Below are 20,103 nucleotides of genomic sequence, written 5' to 3' on the forward strand. Positions count from 1 at the left end.
GAGCCGTGATTCTAAAGACCTAGTGAAACAAATGTCTCCAGGTCATGTGTGATTTCTTAAAATCTTGACATTTTTGTTCTAGCTGTATTTGCTCCATATCTACATTCATGTGAAGGCACAATTGTGCGGTGGTTTTTGTAGTGTATTTGCTACATCTGTCTGTCTGATTCCTCCACAGGAAACTGTGCAAGCCTCAGAGCAGTGGTCCAGTGCCTGGGGAGAATCCAGTCAGCCCGCACAAAGAACAGGCCAGTAGCTCTCCATCTCAGGTCAGTCTGCTCTCTCTCTTCCAGAAGCTAGCGTCCAATGGAATCGCTTCTCAAACTCATGGGGAGCAGCAGATTTTCTCCTTAAAAAATATGTTGTGTTGAGTGTAAATGCTGTTTACCAGTGTATTTTTGGTATAGGCAAATGGTAGATAAGGCATTCATGACTTAATGCTCTAAAATCTTTTCCTGACAACATAAAAATTAATATACGTGTACAAATTGTACAGTTTAGCATTTTACATAATTATTAATTCATTAATGTTGTACTTACCAGTTTTGAGATAATGTTCATAGCGCCATCTTAAGTTGTACTTTAGGTAATATCACTCAAGTGGCACGCTGTCAGCTCGAAGCGGGGATGTAGGTGTCCACAGGCAGTACGGGTGGGTGAGCGATGGACCCACTGCTCCATTGAATGCGCAGACTCTAGCTCCAATTTTCACCTTCTGCGCAAAATCAAAGGGAGTCATTTTCTAATCAACCCAAAGAGGCCATGCGATGGGAATCCATAAGTATTTGGACATCGACACAGTTTTAATCATTTTTGCCTCTGTGCACCACCTCAAAGGATTTGAAATGAAGTGTGTAGACTTTCAGCTTTAATTCAAGAGTTTCAACTAAAATATTGCATTAACCGTTTGGGGGAATTATATTTGCAGCCCTTTTTAAAAATTATTATACTTTCTTTTTTACCTGAAGTCCCTCCGTTTTTAGTTAATGCGATATTTCTTGAATTAAAGCTGAAAGTCTGCACTTCAATTACATCTTGATTGTTTCATTTCAAATCCCCTGAGGAGGTGGTGTACAGAGGCAAAATGACGAAAATTGTGTCGCTGTCCAAATACTTACGGTCCTGCCTGTATGCAGTTATTAGTACCCACGCGCAAAGACGCCGAAGCACAATGTGATGCGATTTCATAGTATTTTTGAAGAGCGCAAACGGTACAATACACTATATGGATAAGGACGAAATGCTCAACCCATGAATGATCGAATCTCCAAAACCCGAAGTCAACTGATCAGACCTAGTAACCTGTATTCTGAGTGCGAAGAAAATAAAAAGCCCTCTGCATGGCCAGGATGAATTTCACTTCCTTTTATTGTTCTTGTGCAAGTTTACTCTGCTTGTGTTTTGCAGTTTTGTGCATGAGCAAAAGCCAGACTGTGTTCGAGTGAACAGATTTGAGGGTTGCGTGTTGTACTGGTTCTGCTTCACAGTGGTAAAACAAGTCGTTTCTGAGAAATAACCAGTGTGTGGGGGCATTGTTGTTGGATTTTAATAAATATATCGCCATTTCTACTCGCTGCTTTGCTGAAATAGACCTAGAGAGTGAATTTTTTTTTTTCTTCTAATGACTTTTATTTGCTATTGCTAATCAGTCACAGCTGTGCAGCTCTTAACTGGACTTTGAACTCTTACACCTAGGCCACTTTCTAGCTTTGTCAGCAAAGTGTTCTACTCGCCCTCAATACAAAACTAAAACACACGTTTATTCGTTCATATTATCTGGTCTACGATATACTGTACATAATGTAGTGAAATAATTTAAACGGTTATTCAAACAATAGCCAAATACACGCAGCATTTGCTGTGTTTTCCGACCCATGAATAAGACATCCCCAAGAAGAAAAAAAAATAATAATAATAATAAAATTAAGTTCGCTTGTATTTATGTAGTGGAAAACAGAATTGGACCAAATCAGAAGCAAATGTATCATTTTCTCTGTGGCTCTGGACTACTAGACAAGTGGACTTGTTGGTGAGAAAGTGCTGAAAGGGACAAGCACTAAATGAATAACTTTTGTGCAGCTTAACATTTTACACAATTTGTGACTAGTGGAAGCTATTTTTTCTGTTTTGAAATCAACACGAGTGTTTCCCTGGAGCGTACCCGGAGCATACACTTGGCGAGTATTGATGTTATGAGGAAAAGGTTTCGAGGCTGAAACATTCGGAGTAGTATTGCGTACTTTGCCGTTTCCAAGGTGTTTTTACTGATTTTTTTTTTCCCCCCATTTTCCCGGCACCTCCTTTTAAAATACCCATGTTTCTGTTCTGCAGAAAAGGACTACTGAAGATTTTATTGACCCCCTGGCAAGCAAGAAGCCCAGGATATCACATCTGACCAGCAAAGGATCAGCACCCGTCAACGGAAAGTTGAACTCTTCAAACGGGAAGGACTCGTGCGGTTTATCCAGCGCCCCGCTTCCGCTACTGGATCTATCTCAGCGTCTTGAGCCGCTGTCGGATGTCAGCAACGACTCCAGCCACAATGGCCGGGACTGTGAAGGCCAGGAGGCAGCGGTGGCTGAGAGGCTTAGCCAAACAACAGCCATCACAGGGGGCTCTCTGCAGAAAGAGGCGGTGTTAGGCTCCGCACCTTCGGCACCCGGCAGCCTGGAAGGATCAAAGAACCGTAGCACCTCACCCTCGCTGCATGGCAAGTCCAAGAAGTCCAAAAAACGCAAAGATAAAGACAAGTCCAGAAAGAAAGATCCAGAGAAGGAGAAGAGGGAGAGGAAAGGAGCGGGGGACGGTGATGGGTTGAAGAAATTGTACAAGGTTACTACAAGTCCAGACCTGAGCATGATGAGTATTCCACATAAAAGCTCAGGTACAGACAGTATTGGGAAAATTATAGATGTTAGACTTATCCTTTTATATGCATATGTATATGTATTTATATCACAGTGAAGTTGAATGCTCGAATCCGATTGGTCAGAAGGTGTGTGTAATTGCGTGTAGTAGCATGGGTTGTTACAAGTTTTTTTTTTTTTGGGTGGGGGGGGCAGAGTTCCAAATCACACCTATCCACCCCGCAGCGTGCATTATTTTTCTATAACAGCACAGTCTGCCATGTGTCATTACTTTTACATTTAAATACTGATTATTTAAAAAATGAGTCATTATTTACTATTTTAGCTAGACATTGTGAGTAATGTGATCGCAGTGACTTCGACCATCATCTCCTCATCATCTACTGTTTACCCCCCTCCCCTACCAGTGTCTCTGTGAGTCTCCTGTCTGCTGCATGAAGCCTTCACCTCTTATGTTCGTTTCCTTTTAGATCTGAATGGAATGTTGAACAGCTCCAGTATTCCTGCATCTTCATCTGTCATGGCAGACTATTTACTGTAAGCACTCTTCATCTCTGCATTTCTTAAATACCATGTGTAATTTGGCACTGGGTTGATGTATTTCATGTTTTGTTTGGTTTCTCTGGTCTGTGCCAACATACAATGTATTTTTAGTGACAAGACTTTAAAAAATTTTTTTTTGTATGTCTGAGCAGAAAATACACTGAGATTGGCTCCCAGGAGCAGCGTCAGAGCTATAAGAATGACTTTAACGCAGAGTATAGTGAGTACCGAGGACTCCACGCACGAATAGAGGGTATCACCCGGCAATTCACTGTGCTGGACGCTGAGCTTAAACAGCTCCAACAAGGCACAGATCAATATAAGGTAACAACTGTACACGATACACACTGATTAGTCTGAATAAGTTACAGCCTCTGAAGCACTACATTTCAAAATAACACATTTGGTCAAGCTGAATAAGGAGCAGAAACCTCTAGAGATCTGTATCAGTAGTACTCGTATTGCTCATAAGGACACTAAGGCACAATTCCTGACTGGCCTGTCCTTGATCTGATGTAGGTCAGTATAAGTGACGATAGTATGGCTGTATAATTATCCATAAACACAGAGAACACACAGATCTTGTATATACACTGAAGTCATCTGAACTTTTCTTTCTTTCTTTCATTATACAATATATATGTTTTTCATTTCACTATACAAGCTGCTCAGTTGTTTATATTAAATTGTTTTACAGCCTAGGATTGAAATGGACTTCATTTAGATTTTTGTCACACAGGTTAATTAAACAAAAACCAAAAAAAAATTTTTGTTGACATTTGTTGGTTGCGTAAGCTTTGTCAGATTGACTGGAGAATGTTGTTGTTCAGGTTTTGCTAAATATTTTCAGTTGGATTGTGGTGTGGACTTTGACTAGGCCGTACTAACACGTTCAGTTTCATGGTTCTGATCCACTCCAGTGTAGCATTCGCAGTATGATTAGGGTCCTTGTCCTGTTGCACACTGGTACAGGTTTTCTCAACTTTTTTTTTTTGTCCTTATTTGGCTCCATGAATCTTGCGCTCAGCCCTGACCAGGTTCCCGGTCCCACTCCGCTGAAAAGTCAAGTTCTGAGTTTTGATTTGTCACATAGACAAGGTGTGTGGAGTGAAATGTCTATTGGTTAACACTGACTGTTCAAGTAATACTGTTAAATAAATAATACAATAAAATGGAGAATAAAGTCAAATTAGAATAGAATAGGTAGTTAAAAAAATCATTAATAAGAAGGAGGAGAAGGAACTGTACATGTGCGGTAATCCCTGATGTATAAATGTGTGTAGGTGCAGTGCTTGAAGAGTCTGGTTAGGAATACTGATTAATTGTATATAATTAAGTTGAAGATCCTTATGGTCTGTGTGAAGAAACTCCTCCTTGTGCTTGCAGAGGCATGTACCTGTCCTACAGTGCCTTGCGAAAGTATTCACCCCTCTTGGCATCTTTGGCATATGCCTACCACTTTGAAGATGCAAAATATTTTTTATTGTGGAACAGATTAGAAATAAGAGACAAAAAAAAAAAAACAGAAAACTTCACTGTGCATAACTATTCACCCCCCAAAGTCAATACTTTTTAGAGCTACCTTTTGCAGCAAGTGAATACTTTTGCGAGGTGGCACTGTACACAGTCCAGTCTTAACAGATCTTTTGTTCACATTGCTCTGTGAAGGGCCATCCTCCCACTTTTCCCAGATGAAATCTAAGACACCATGGGGCTTATGCCCGTGTATAATTCGAACAGGGAGAAGCTCCTGGCTGCTTGTGGGACTTTTCAGACTGCCACTTATCCCAGTTCTGAGCATCATTGTGTACACATTTAGGAATGATATTTTGAAGGTTTTGATTAATTCACTGAACCAGTCTCGTCTGTTTGAGGATGTCAAACCTGCTGACGGGCCTGGTGTAAGCTAGCGAGGGACTTGATGCTCTTGGCTAACTGAAATAACATAAAGCTTCCAAAACTCATCCGCACGAGCTCAGCAGGACACTGACGAGGAAAGCTGCACTGCTCGGCACCGTCGGCTCTCTCTGTACTTCATCCATATTCTGCCGGACGCTACGTATAAAGGAGTATGGTTAATCACACACAGGTGTGCACTCATTCATGAGATTAGCCCCTCCTCCTCCAAGACTGCTCACGAGTGGTGCTTGACCACGCCCCTGCACCTAATTTTGCAAACCGACACCCGCCCACGCACACTGTTTACTATTTTGCGATCGTTTGTGTAGATTCAGTCCATTTCGGTTCTAGGTTGTAACACTACAAAATGCAGAAAAGTTCAAGTATTGATATTGGTTTATATTTTTGCAGACAATCCACAATCAAATACTTCAAGAGTATCGCAAAATAAAAAAGGTAAGTTGTAAAACTTTGTGTTTTAAAGTGGGGTAATATTGGGCACCCAGGGAAATCATAAATACCTGCTCAAGACAGCTCTTGTGGCTGTTTTTCAGTTGTGTACCTGGTAAACTTCTGAGAAATATCAGGTATTATACAGTTGTGCTCGTAAATTTACACCCCCTTGCAGAATCTGCAAAATGTTAATAATAATTTTATTTAAAAAAATAGGAGGGATCATAAAAACTGTGTAAAATTTTTTTTTTTTTTTTTTTTTTTAAGTTTTGTCCTGAATAAACTATTTCACATAACAGATGTTTACATATAGTCCACAAGAGACAACAATAACTGAATTTACTAGAGATGCGCCGATGTATCAGCCGATAAAGGCTGTTTTTCACTGGTTTAAAAACGTCCGATAACCAGGGCCGATTATATACTGTCTATCAAAAAAGTATATATTACGCAGAAAAATATATTTGTAGAGTAGTGTATTTCATATCCAGTTAATGTTAATATATAAAAAGTTGATCTTATATATGACCAGTTTGATGTTCAGTGATGAAGTAGAGATGCCTGTGTTTGTGGAGATTGAATGTGAGACTATCAGGAGGATTTTTACAATTCAGTCAATGTTAATATGAATGAATAACATTCAATAAGTGTTTAATCTTACTTTAATCTTCAGAATTGAGTTCATGTGTTAATGTTAGAGTAATATGTTTTGTGTTGATGAGACCAGTTACTGTCAAACAACTTGTTGAAATGGAGAGAATAAAGTTTTTATTAGCATTTCTTTCAGAATTGTGGAGTTAATTATTATTAATTTAAAAGAAGGTATAAAGGGAAGAACTGTCGGTATCGGCCGATATCATTCTGAATAATCGCTTATCGGTCTCGGCTGAGAAATTTAGTATTGGTGCATCTCTAGAATTTACACAAATAAACCAGTGTAGAGGTTTACACACGCTTGTTTATTAATACTGTGTGTCGTTACCTGGATGATCGACGACTGTTTGTATTGTGAGAGTTGTTCCTGAGTCGCTTGTTTGTCCTGAGCAGTTAAACTGCCCACTGTTCTTCAGAAAAATCCTCCGGGTTCTGCACATTCTTTACTTTTCCAGCAGCATCTACATATTTGACCCCCTTTCCAACAGCGGCTATATGATGCTGAGATCCATCTTTTCACACGGAGGGACTCGTATTCAGGGCTGTACAAAATGCAATTTTTATGATCCCTCTTACTTTTGAAAAAAAAAAGATTAACATTTTGTGGATTCTGCAAGGGGTATGTAAATTTATGAGCACGTTTGAGATCTTTAATGTGTCTTTTTATTCACAGTAGTAATTGAAATGTTCAGATCCTTGGTGAGTTAGCAATGACTGCTATCTTAGTACACCTTTTCCCAGTGTGGGAAAGTGTTTTCATTTTGTACTCGCATGTGGACAGCCACGGTTTTTGTGGATAAAAAACAGAACACGTTTTGTTTCTTAACCTGCTGTAGCCTCTTCTTATTTGAGAGACTTGTGAGAGAATGACGGTTTTATCATGACTTAGCTTGTCTCTTGGACATTGGAAAATCTAAAATTGCGAAAATGTGTGACGTGTCATTGATTTAAGCAGTATGGCACAAGAAGAGTGCGGTTATACTGAATACAGCACAGCTGTGATTATCTATGGCACTCGCCCTGTGGGCTAATCACCGAATCACAGCCATGCCTAGTGTTTACAGTTGCTTTTCCAACACACAATTCTTTTACATGTGTTTTTCAACAGCTTTTGTTTTTCAGTGTTTTGGGGAAGGCAGGACTTCTGTCTGATAGATGATAATCCATTTGTGGATTTTACGAGCTGAAATGTTTGATAAATTTAGAAATAACATTTCTATCTTGATTCCACTTTACCAAAGATCTATCCCACAGACATGTGAGTATGGATATGTGCTGTTTGTACAGAATACTCATCATAGTCTCCCATTGTTTCTTCACAGACTAATCCCAACTACAGCCAAGAGAGGAACCGCTGTGAATATCTCCACAACAAACTGGCACATATAAAGAAACTTATAGCAGAATATGATCAGCAGCAAATTCAGCATTGGCACTAATCGTGTGTGTGTGTGGTGTCCCCCCCACCCCCCTCCCCCTCCCCCCCTTTTTACCTTCTGGAAACAAGACCATGAGAGAGAAACTCTGGATTCTGGGGAGTTTTCTTTATTTCTTTTTTTCTGGATTGCTCTAAAACAGCAATTGCTCTAGAGAAAAATGGCCATAAAGAGAGTATTCTTGCTCCCCCCCTCTCCCCCACCACCACCATAAAGAGGGCACTACAGGCAGTTATCAGTTTTCTTTTTCCTTCCCACCCCCCATTTTTGCAGGGGGTTGGGTGGGTGGTGTTTTACACTGCATATGGAAAAGTCTTCTGGGCATCGGTTCCCTCTCTAATAGCACATAGGTCTCCTATAAAAAAAAAAAAATTTAAAAAAACAGAAGACCTTGGAATTTTTTTCCCTTGCTTTATCAACTGGGGCAGGCAACACTGAAACCAATTTCTCAAAGTTTCGTACTTTGTTTATTAAAAAAAATTAAGAGAAATACCATGTTTCCCCATATATTGAATGGAAGGTACTCATATTATTATTTATTCTTTCGTCTTCCTGGGGGTTTATACCAGATCTGTTGTACACTCCTCAGTATGAGCTCTAAACTTTTTTCCAAGCTTAAAAAAAAAAAAAACAGTATTTTATGCAAATGCTGCCTTTGGTTCCAGGTAGTCCATAGTTTGCAGTTCATGAATTCATTAAGTTTATTCTCTGGCTTATGCAGGGACTCTCCTGAATATCTCAAGCCAAGCCAGTTTAGCCTATTTTACACTGTGTGTGATTTTGTACCGGTCTCTTCCATGCAATGGATGTTGATGATATGCCTACAGGTGGGACAATGGTGTCTGTGTGTAAAGGCTTTGACTGTATGCTGTTGATTTACTTTCTGGCTTGGTTGAACCTGCTATGCCAAAGGTGGTCATTTTTCCTTATTTAATTAAGAGCCTGGGTGTATGTCAGAGCGATAGTCATGTGGAATGACTGCAGCCGTCTGTGTTTGTGCCCGCTCTTCTATTATGTGAAGTTACCTAGTACTATTAAATATGTGCTAAAGCATTACACCAGCCTTGATGGACTTGGTTTTCAAGTCATGTTTATCAGGTAAATTATATACAAGATCCCTCAAATATGGCTATATCCCTTTAAAGTATCAAGACTTGTGCACACATGGTGAGATCCAGGGAGTAAGCAGGAGTATGAGCTGGATATGTGCTGTACTGGTATTTTTATCTGCTAGCCCTTTTTGGTAACGTAGAGCTCTATATCGACTGCAGTTTGGAAAAATATGTACGAAGACCTCTCCCCACCCTTACCCCAATTCACCCCATGCAGTTATATAACTGAACTTATTTAAGCGCCAGCATTTTGAGATGACGGCTAACCCATAATGCAGGATCAGTCTCTGAGTATTTGTCATCCTTAGTATTCACCTTTCAGTTGCATTGAATTCGAGAACAGAGTCTGAGCCCCTGTCATGTCTGTAAAGATGTCTGAAGAATGATTTTAAAATTGACAGCTGTCTAGAAATAGTTCACCTGTTCAATCTTACCTGAAGAATCTTTTCTGATATTGAGCTTTTTATGTTTAAATATTAAAATTCTGCACTTTGCACAGCCTTTTGCTGTTACTCTTACCTGGGTTTTGCTGCAAGGAGACCTCCGTCTTATCCATCTTAATGCATGCTTTTGTGAATGTGTTCAGGAAAAAAAAAAAAAAAGACCAGAACTTGTACCATAGTTTTATTACTACTGTAGAAGGGTATTCCGACTCTAATAAAACCTGATGAGATGCGTCTCTGCCAACGTTTGAGACTAGAGAACAGAATATACCCTCCATTGTTTCCCCATCAGTGTGAGGAGCAACTGCTCATTTTGTATTAACTTCAATTCCTTATGATTACAGTATTGGTTTGGCATTTATTTGATTTGACCGTGCATTCTGATGGGTTGGTTAGGTGAAGAGATATTGGTAGATCTTGGTAGAAATCTTAACCCCTTTTAAAATTAAATGACATTTTTAATAGAATCATGTCTCTACAAACCACCAGGATTTTTTTCATTTTTCTCCTGGAAATAGTTTTAATTGGTGCTAAAGCTAATTGGTGCAAGCTGCAAACAATAACACTGTTACAACCATGAATTATTTTAGGACTCACCTCAATCTTCAATTGGTCTTAATTTCAGTATTTATTTTATTTTGCTTTAGTTATGCTGTCAGTGAAATTAGCATCAAAATATGCCAAATGACCTGTTTTATAGGGTAGTGTAAGATGAAGTATGCTGCTGTTTTAACAAAAAAAAAAAAAGGGAGGCTTTTGAAAATAAGTTTTAATGTTAATGCTGAAACCCAAAGCGTGCTTTTTTTTTTTTTTTTTAATGTTCAGGACTGGGACTGAAATTTGTCTTAGAATTTCAATAAAATTCTCAAACCTTTTACATTTTGGGGTTCATTTTAATGTTCCTTTAGAACCACGCTTCTCGATCCTGAAGTACCCCTGTCCTTTCGAAAAAAAAAAAAAAAATTCCCTGCTCCCAACTCGCCTTCAACTCATCAGTGAACGAAGAAGCCTGAACTACATTGAAGTAGATGACACAGAGGAGCGAAAATACCAAAATAGTATCGTGACGGGGACATGATAGTGTAAAAACAGCACCGTCTTTCAGATGAGACATTAAACAGAGGACCTGACTCTCTGTGGTCATTAAAAATCCCAGGACACTTTAGCGTAAAAGAGTAGGGGTATAACCCCGGTGTCCTTGTGGAATTCCACAATCGACCCTTCTATAACATCGCCCCCTAATAATCTCCATCTCTGAATTGTCTACATCACACTGTCCCCTACAGTAATAGCTGGTGTATGGTGGGGGTTCTGGTGCAATATGGCTGCCGTCGTATCATCCAGGTGGATGCTAAACAGTAGTGGTGGTTGAGCAGATCAGACCCCCCCCCCCCCCCCCAAACCACTCAAGCGCTTTGAGTGTCTAGAAAAGTACTATATAAATGTAACTGTAATTTACTAACTAAAAATATGCCGGGCAGTGGTGCTCCAGGACCGGAACTGAGAAACACTGCTTTAGCGCAATTCTAGAGAATGATCGTGGATGGCTGCATTTAAAATGACTTACTTCACTAAGTGGAAGCAAAGGCTTATAAATTAGTTTCTTCCAGCAGTCACATTAGATGCCATGGATTAACCCAGGTTTTCCTTAGTTAACTGGTTAAAAGTAAAAATAATTGTATGTGTGGCAAGTGCAGTAATTCTCTAGGCAGTGAAATAACTGCCAAAAAGAGTGAAGAGGTATTTTTTTACTAGGTTAGAAAGTATACCACTCCTCTTGGGGCTCTAGACACAATAACTTTGTTTCAGCAGAAAGACAGAAACACACACAAACACCCCTCTGTAAGCAGAATGTGATATATTTATGTGATAATGCAGTGAAAATTGTTGTTCCATTTGGCTTCATGGAGCTGAATTTTTGACCTTGTGTTGGCGTCTGTTTCAGGAGAATGCTAGGGTCGGAGAGTTCACCATGGCAGCATGCAAACTCCTTCGTCAGTCCTGTAACACTTACACACACTTTCACGTGACTCAAGTCCAAGTTGAGCTCTGCATTTAATTTTCTATAATCTGGTTATAACTAATATTCAACAAGCAATGCTTCTGTTTACCCTTAATTAGTTCTCAAGATGATTGTGGACCGCTTCCATCTAATTAATTTTAGATAAACCCGCGCTGTATAGCTGTACAAGAGCTTGGCTCTCGTAGGGTCACTTAATTTACTACAAAGATGGGGATTCTTGGCGATTTACAATTTCTAAATCTGAAGAATCTAGCAACCTATCTTGATAAATGTTGTAAACAATGAAATTAGGAAAAACCTCATACATCCTAGCTCACACTCGGGACATTTCACTAAAGTACATTGTCGATTGGTCTGTTTACACTTGACTGATGTAAAAAAAAAATGTCTTCAGAAATCTCTAATCTTAAATTAAGTTTAAGGTTAGGTTGCTTGTGTGGCATTCTGCATAAGACAAGACAAACTTTCTAAACTCTTTGCTTGGAACCATGAATTTCCTCCAAAAATCTGGCACGCTCCGACCCTCAGACACCTTCACCTTTGGCAAATGGTGCTCTATGAAAGCACCTGTTGATTGGTTTACTGCAGAATTCTATTATATAATTGACAAGGTTTCTACCTAATAGGTCAGTTTCATTATGAAGTGGCAGTTACTTCATACTTACTGCAGAAATGTTCCATCGTTTATTGTTCCTGACAGGTATGCAACAGTAATCAGGCCTTGTCTGGAGCAGGTTCAGTTCAGCACCTTAATCCAGGGGTGTCAAACATGGCCTGTGAAGATAAAGGTTCTAATCCAGCCCACCAAATCAATGTAGGATCTATTGTAAAATAATAAAATAAAATAAAAAGGTCTTGTGGACTGTAATTGAACTAGTCTCTGTTGATCCACTAGGGTGCAAAATAGAGCAGTTAACTGGGATACTGACAATATGTGCTAATGGTGTATTTCTTTATTAGTCAGTTATTAGTGAATTTGACACCTAATCCCAGTCAAGTCTTTCATATTTAATCCTAGTCTGTCATTATGTGAGGATGTCAATTTTTAAAAGCACTATATAAATAAAAATGAGTTGAATTCTATTTCATATATAATCTCAAGGCTGTTTAGGTTTCAGGCTATAACATGACAAAATGAGAGAGTTCAAGGGGGTGAATATTTATGCAAGACATTCTATAGACATTACTATACGGTAAACCCATCAATCATTAATTCTTTTTTTTTCTTCTTCTTCTTCCAAAATATAGGTTTTGGGAAATACTCATAAGTAAGCACATTTAAGAAGAGTTGTTCATGTGTTATTGGTGTATTGTCCTAACTTTTTGGTTTGTCTTACATGAAATATGCAAGGTAATAACGTGGCCCGTTAACTAAAATGAGTTGGACACCCGTGCCTTATCTAGTTCTTGGTTCTGCTGTCTGAAAAAGGGTACTAAGCCTTTGAAATAGTTTTCACTATTCCTTGAAAACTTAAGGATTTAGGAGCATAAATTGAGAAAAGGTCACTTCTTAGAGACTTCCAAAGTCGTATGAATTTCCTTGGCTAATTTTATATCATGGATATAGAATTTCTGCAGTGAAAATATTGTACTTTATTTTGTTATTGTAATTATTGTATTTTGCCACCTTTTAAAGCATAATATTGCAAATGTGCTCACTGTTGTACTATCTGACAGGTTTATTTTTTTATGTGGTAAATGATTGCACTTACCAAAAACAGTTTATGCCCTAGCCTCACCCGTACATCAGTGGATAACTTTACTTGGATATTGTAGATTTGAAGGCAAAAACTCTACTGCAGGGATGGTACAGTGGTACAGAAGGAAGCATTGCTGCCTCAGAGCTCCAAGGTCTTGGGTTTGATCCTGAACTCGTGTCACTGTCTAAGAGGATTTTCTGTGCATGTTCTCTTCATGTCTATGTGGGTTTCCTTTGGGTCCTAAGATAAACTGCCCCTAGGTGGTAATTAGTGTGTGAACAGTGCCTTGTGATGGACTTGCATCCCATCCAGGGTGTATTCCCACCTCACACCCAGTATTCCCAGGAGATAAGCTTCAGGTTCACTGCAACCCTGACCAAGATAAAGCAGTTGCTGAGAGTGAGTGAGTGAGAACTCCTCTTCTGCGATCATTAAAGACTGCGATGCTCATACTGCACATCCTTTTAGCACACACACTACTGATGCGCTTCCACAACTGTATACTATAATCACAGCAGAAGAGGATGGGTTTCCTTTTGAGTCAGGTTCCTCTGAAGGTTCCTTCCTCATGTCATTGTAGGGAGTTTTTCCTTGCTACTGTCACCATCTGCTTGCTCATTAGGATGTAAATCTAGATCCAGTTTTCTGTAAAGCTGTGTTGTGATAATCAGTCCCTCCAAGATGTTCGTGACTTTGCGATTGCAGAAATTAACGCAAAATCAAGTGAATTTTGTGCCTTAAGTTATCACTCAGGTTCCACTATTTTGAGTCGTGTCTGTTCCCTGAGCTAAACAAAAATGTAGAAATATTCTGAAAGTTTTTTTTTAGTAACCTAATTAACATGAAATTAATTTATACTGCACAGCCAGCACCTTTGATCTGAAGCTAGGCCTGTTAAATATTAGATTCCTTATGTCTAAAGTGCTTATTGTTAATGAAACTACTATGATCATGAGTTTAAATTTACTGTGTTTAACAGATATGTGGATTACACCCGATTAGTATGTAGCATTAAAATGAAGCTAGTCCACCCTGATAGTTATATAAATCACCCTGGTTTAACTGGCAGAGGAGGAGGAGGAGGAGGTGCCTGGCTTCAAGAGCCTCTGAGAACAGCAGTTGTGTCCGTTCTAGATTCAGTAGGGGTTAATAATGGTGGTCACACTCTTGATCTAATACTAACATTTGGAATAAATATAGAAAATATAGTCAAACTTCCACAGATCTCAAATCATTACCTCATTTCATTTAAAATGTGTCAGTCATAATCTATGCACTTACATTCCCTTCAGCTACTGCACATGGTTTTATCAGTAATCTCCCTTTGATATCAACTTTGATTGGATCACCGTCTGACCCTACAGAACTTCATGAGGCGACTGAATGCTTACAGTCGATGTTCCACTACACTCTAGATAATGTAGCTCTACTTGAATGAAAAAGAGAGAGGAAAAAACTAGCACCCAGGTATAACGATCTCACACGCACCTTAAAACAGACCACCTGAAAGTTAGAATGTATGTGGCATCAAACAGCAGGGAAGGAGCGCTTCCTGAACTATAGAAATCTCTTCGTGCTGCTAGGTCACTCCATCTCTCCATCCCAAGATAAAAATAATCTTAGATTCTTATTTAATACTGTAGCACAATTAACGAGGAAGAAGTCCACCACAGAAGCACGCACACCATCGATACGTACTGGCAATGACTTGAAAATATCAGCCAAAAAAATTGACTAATTTAAAGCCAGACATTTTATAACTAACCCTGTAGCTAATATGACAATATTAGATCAACAATTAGAATGTTTTTCTCCCCTTAAGAGAGACTGAACTAATTTAACTAATTTCCTTATGAAAATCATCAACTTGTGTACTAGATCTCTAACATACACGTCTCTTCAAACAGATTATTCCACAAGTAATCAAACCAGTTCTTAAAATAATCACTTCTTCCCTTTACACTGGTTATGTACCTAAATCATTTAAACTAGGAGTTATCAAACCCCTGATTAAAAAAGCTGACCTCGACCCACGTCAGCTTCCAAAAGCTAAGCCAAAATCGAACCTCCTCTTTATCTCTAAGATCCTAGAAAATGTAGTAGCACAGCAGTTAGGCTCGTACCTACATTTCATGAATGTTATTCCTATGTATCATTCAGGATTTAGGCCTCATCATAGCACAGAGACAGTGCTGGTTAAAGTGGTAAATGACCTACTACTGGCCTCTGATCAGGGTTGGGTTGCTTAACCTTAGTGCAGCTTTTTTTTGACACCGTTGATCATATTCTCTTTGACAGACTAGAAAATGTTGTTGGAGTTTTTTTTTTCCTTTTCTCAATAAATGTAAATTGTGACTTCTCTATGCATACTAAGGTAAAATTTGGTCTTCCACAAGGTTCTGTTTTAGGCCCACTGCTTTTTTATTCACTGTATATGCTTCCTCTTAGTAAAATTATTTGTAAATACGGTATTCGCTTCCACTGTTATGCTGATGACAGAGTTGTATGGCAGTCCCTCCAGAGGAGCTTGCAATTTTTCAAAATTACCACAGATTTACCGCAAATAAAACAGACCTATCAGAGAAATAGCAGAAACTTGAGGAGTGGCCAAATCAACAATTTGGTACATCCTTAAAAAGAAGGAACACTGGTGTTTGTTGATGATGTGACTGCTGATAGAAGTAAGCAGGATGAATTCTGAAGTGTATAGGGCTTTACTTTCTGCTCAGATTCAGTCAAATGCTGCAAAACTGAACTGTAATGAAACTGAACAGTACAGATGGATAATGACCCAAAAAATACCAAGAACGCAACCAAAGGGCTTCTTAAGGCAAAGAAATTACTTACGTTTTATTAACTTTACTTTTCATTTACTGAAGACAAAACTGAATGCAGGAAGACCCATGAACAAGCAGCAACTGAAGGCAGCTGCAGTAAAGGCCTGGCAAAACATCTCAAGGGAGGAAACTCAGCATTTGGTGATATCCATGGGTTCCAGACTTCAGGCAGTCATTGTTTACAAAGAATTAGCATCCAAGTATTAAAAATAATCCTAATATTTATGATTATTTGTTTGTCAAATTACTTTTGAGCCTATGAAACTGGAGGGACTCCATAAAAAACGGTTAAGGCAATATTTTTGTTAAACTCCTTGAATTAAAGCTGAAAGTCTACACTTCAATCACATCTTGATTTCTTCACCATTTCATGATGAAAATTGCGACACTGTCCAAATAAGTATGGACCTGACTGTATGTTCTTATAGTCTAGTATAATTATGTACATTATATCCTTATAGTACAGCTATAATAAAACTATATATAAAAAAAAATGCTGTCAGAATTCACTAGAGCTCAATTTCAAAACAGGCAAAAAAAATCTTGTAAAATAGCGTTTTGGCAAAATTTTTGTTTATCTGCTAATAATATACTTTGATAGCTCTTCTTTCAGAAAACATTAATATATTTTACCAACATTATGTGAAAATGCTTTTAAAAAACAACAACAACAACAAAAAAAACCAACTTTGCCATGGTATAAATCACCAGTTTAACACATGCAGCAGTAAAAACATAGTCTGCCAAAGATATCTAAAATCTTGGTAGCTAACTGTGGTTTTCTTGCAATTTGCACCAGATATTGGCTGTCATGCACCTGATCATCATCATCATCATCATTATCATTGTCATCATCAAAACAGAAAAGTGTACTTATACACTGTGTAAAGACATCAGACAATGTTTTAATGTTCTTTCCTATGGGTGCATTTCCTGGCAACCTGAACAATGCACTGAAATTGGCTGGCTGAACGTCACCATGTTTTCAAGAAGGTAAGCCTGCGAGGTGCTTCAGTTGTGATGTAACCAGAAAATGAGTAACCATCTGTGCTACTGGATTAAGAGACGCACCAGAAGTGTACAGTGTGGGTGGAGGATCGTTAAGTACAAAAGCTTTTGACCACCATTTACATCCAGCTCACTGATTCACAGCAGGATTTTTACCCTTAATGGAAGAGGAGTAGAGAATATGGAGGATGAAGTATCGGAGCTGTTAATCAGCTCTCTTTGTATCTGACTGCATACACCGGACATACTAAGCAAGACATCTGAGCATGTGTCCATGCTGTGTATATGAAAAAATGTAAACATTTTTGCCATATTTAAAATTAGATGTCTAGTCTCACAGTGGTTAAATGTTGATCACTTATCCCCAGTATACTTGTGTACATATTTGGCAAACCAATCAGCCTGTGACATAAAATTAATGATCCATGTTCAATAATAGAGCATCATTAAAAATAGGGAGACATTCTGTTGTTTTGATGAGTGATAGGTTTGTTTTAACTGGAAGTAAATATTTTTGGGTTTCATTTTTGCTGTTGGGATGGAGGTTTGGGGTTTATATAGATGGATGAGGTGTTTCCTCCAGAATTGTCTTTTTACAGCTTCACACCTAATTTGCATAAGATCTTAATTCAAATGTCACTTGTGCTGTCACTTTGTCGCTTGCCATCATCGGTGAAATCATGACTCTGTCACACGCGGATAGAAAATGAAGGGTCAGCTGTTGCTTGGCGGTGTTAATGTAGGGTTAAGCCCAAAAACACAAATAATATTTAAAGAGGGAGAATCCAGCTATTTATATGTTTAAGCAGTGCTGTAAATGTCCTTTCTTACAGCCACAGAGATTCAACTGACTGTAATATTAATATATATATATATATATATATATATATATATATATATATATATATATATATTACACACACCTCCAGGGTTAGAGGTTACACCAGATACTGACTGTTACTTTTAATATCGAGATATATATATATATATATATATATAAAAGAAACATCCTCTCATATTCAACTGCTTTTATTTCCAGCTAATTTCTTAACTTGTGTAAATATTTGTATTAATATAAATACATTCAACAACTGAGAGATAAACTGAACAAGTTTCACAGACATCTGAGGAACAGAAATGGAATAATGAGTCCCTGAACAAATGGGGGCAATATTAAAAGTAGCAGTCAGTATCTGGTGTAACCTCCAGCTGCTTTAAGTACTGCAGTGCACCTCAGTGCACCAGATTGGTCAGTTCTTGCTGTGAGATGTTACTCCACTCTTCCCCAAGGCATTTGCAGGTTCTCGATCATGTCTGGGGGGACACACGGTTACATGTAATTTCCCACTGCAAGGACGATCAGCTGTCCTTCCTGTCTCCCTGTAGCACCGTCTTAGCCGTCTTACATTACAGACATTGCAGTTTATCGCTCTGGACACATCTGCAGTCCTCATGCCTCCCTGCAGCAGGTTTATGGTATGTTCACGCAGGTGAGCAGGAACCCTAGACATCTTTCTTCTGGTGTTTTTCAGAGTCAGTAGAAAGGTCTCTTTAGTGTCCTAACTTACTGTAACTGTGACCTTAATTGCCAACGCCTGTAAACTGTTCGTGTCTTAAGGACTGTTCCACAGGTGCATGTGCAATAATTATTAATGGTTCATTGAACAAGCATGAAAAACATCGTTTAAACCCTTTCCAATTAAGAACTGTAAAGCTTATTTGGATTTATGAAATTATCTTTAAAATACAGTCTCCTGAAAAAGGGACGTTTGTTTTTTTGTTTTTTTTTGCTGAGTATATCTGGTGGGCTGGGCTTAGAAGCAAACACATATGCAAATGTAATTCATACTATTATCCATATTATATTTTCTATCTACTTTATTCAGTATGCCTGGTCAGTGCATGCTTGGCCATCAATATAAGTATTATCATTTAACAAGTATTAGAGTTTTTCCACATTTTCCACTCATTACCATGGGTAATAAACCAGCCAGTATTCTGAATATTTGTATTCATAAACCGTGCATAAACTGTGCTTAATGTTTAATTAAATCATTAATTAAATGATGTTAAAGGTGGCAATAGGGAACCACTACTGTTTCACAGACCTATGTTGTTTTTTTTTCAGTTGGCAGTGGTGGACTTTGGTGGTCGTCCCTTAGCTCAACCCAATATTTAGGCTCTATAAATACTGTACATCATGAAATGACTCCACAAACTACTAATCAAGGCTGCTGTAACAGTACCTCCTACAATTCTACGTTTTCACTGAGCAGAGAGACACAGAGCGAGTCAACCTTCATGGACAGTAAATAAAACACTGAAGGCACTTGTTGTTGTACAACTGGTTTTGGAGCAACTCTTTCAATGACATTTTCTAATTATTTCCAACACAAATATTTAACTATTCAGTGTGCAGTAGTTGGTTAGAGTGCACATTTCATAAACAGCCAGATCCTACTGAAATAAGGAGGTTGGTAATACATACTTTTCTCATTTTCTGTCATTCCCCAATATTTCAGCGACACAGAAGAAGTAAATCTTTGAATTTGAATCATGGCAGTAGACAAACAGTTAACAGCAGAGTGTAGTCAAGTGCGATAGCATCTCGACTTAATTTTATTCAAAGTTATATGTTATTAATGTCGTCCTGCAATACCAAAATCTATGTTCACCGGCCTCTGCTGTATTTCAAGCAGAGTACACTAAAATACACTAGAATATATATGGAATATAGACATTACGCATTACAATACAATAACGAAGGACATAGCGGACACTGGTAATATAATATACCATATATATATATGAACAGAAATGGATACTGTATACAGTTGTTTATAATTAAAAAAAATAGTAATATTGCACAGATAAATATTGCACAGAAAGGTCATGAACACAAAACATAATGCTGTCAAGTGACAGTCATTGTGTTTATCAGGCAATGAAGTGCTCCTTAGTCTGATGGCATGTGGAAGAAGCTTTACTGATATATAATATGTGCGTACACTTTTCCGTAAAAATAAAGAATAATCCCTGAAATGCATTTACAACCAATACTAACAGCAACAGTAATACTCAGAAAATTAATGAAGCAGTTTACTGTATGTCTTTCATGCTCACATTTC

General features: G+C 38.2%; 1 protein-coding gene across 1 annotated transcript in view; it reads left to right on the forward strand.

Moving 5' to 3' along the window:
• The window catches only part of ell (elongation factor RNA polymerase II), a 33,659-nt gene extending 24,201 nt beyond the window's left edge, over positions 1-9,458 (forward strand). Inside the window, exons 7-12 of the mRNA XM_053634433.1 lie at positions 179-269; positions 2,332-2,884; positions 3,338-3,404; positions 3,563-3,734; positions 5,721-5,765; positions 7,739-9,458. Coding sequence (XP_053490408.1) covers positions 179-269; positions 2,332-2,884; positions 3,338-3,404; positions 3,563-3,734; positions 5,721-5,765; positions 7,739-7,855 — 1,045 coding nt within the window. The 3' untranslated portion in view covers positions 7,856-9,458. The remainder of the gene's footprint in view (positions 1-178; positions 270-2,331; positions 2,885-3,337; positions 3,405-3,562; positions 3,735-5,720; positions 5,766-7,738) is intronic.
• The last annotated feature ends 10,645 nt before the right edge of the window (positions 9,459-20,103 follow it).

Source organism: Ictalurus furcatus, chromosome 10 (assembly GCF_023375685.1).
Source record: "Ictalurus furcatus strain D&B chromosome 10, Billie_1.0, whole genome shotgun sequence".
NCBI lineage: Eukaryota > Metazoa > Chordata > Actinopteri > Siluriformes > Ictaluridae > Ictalurus > Ictalurus furcatus.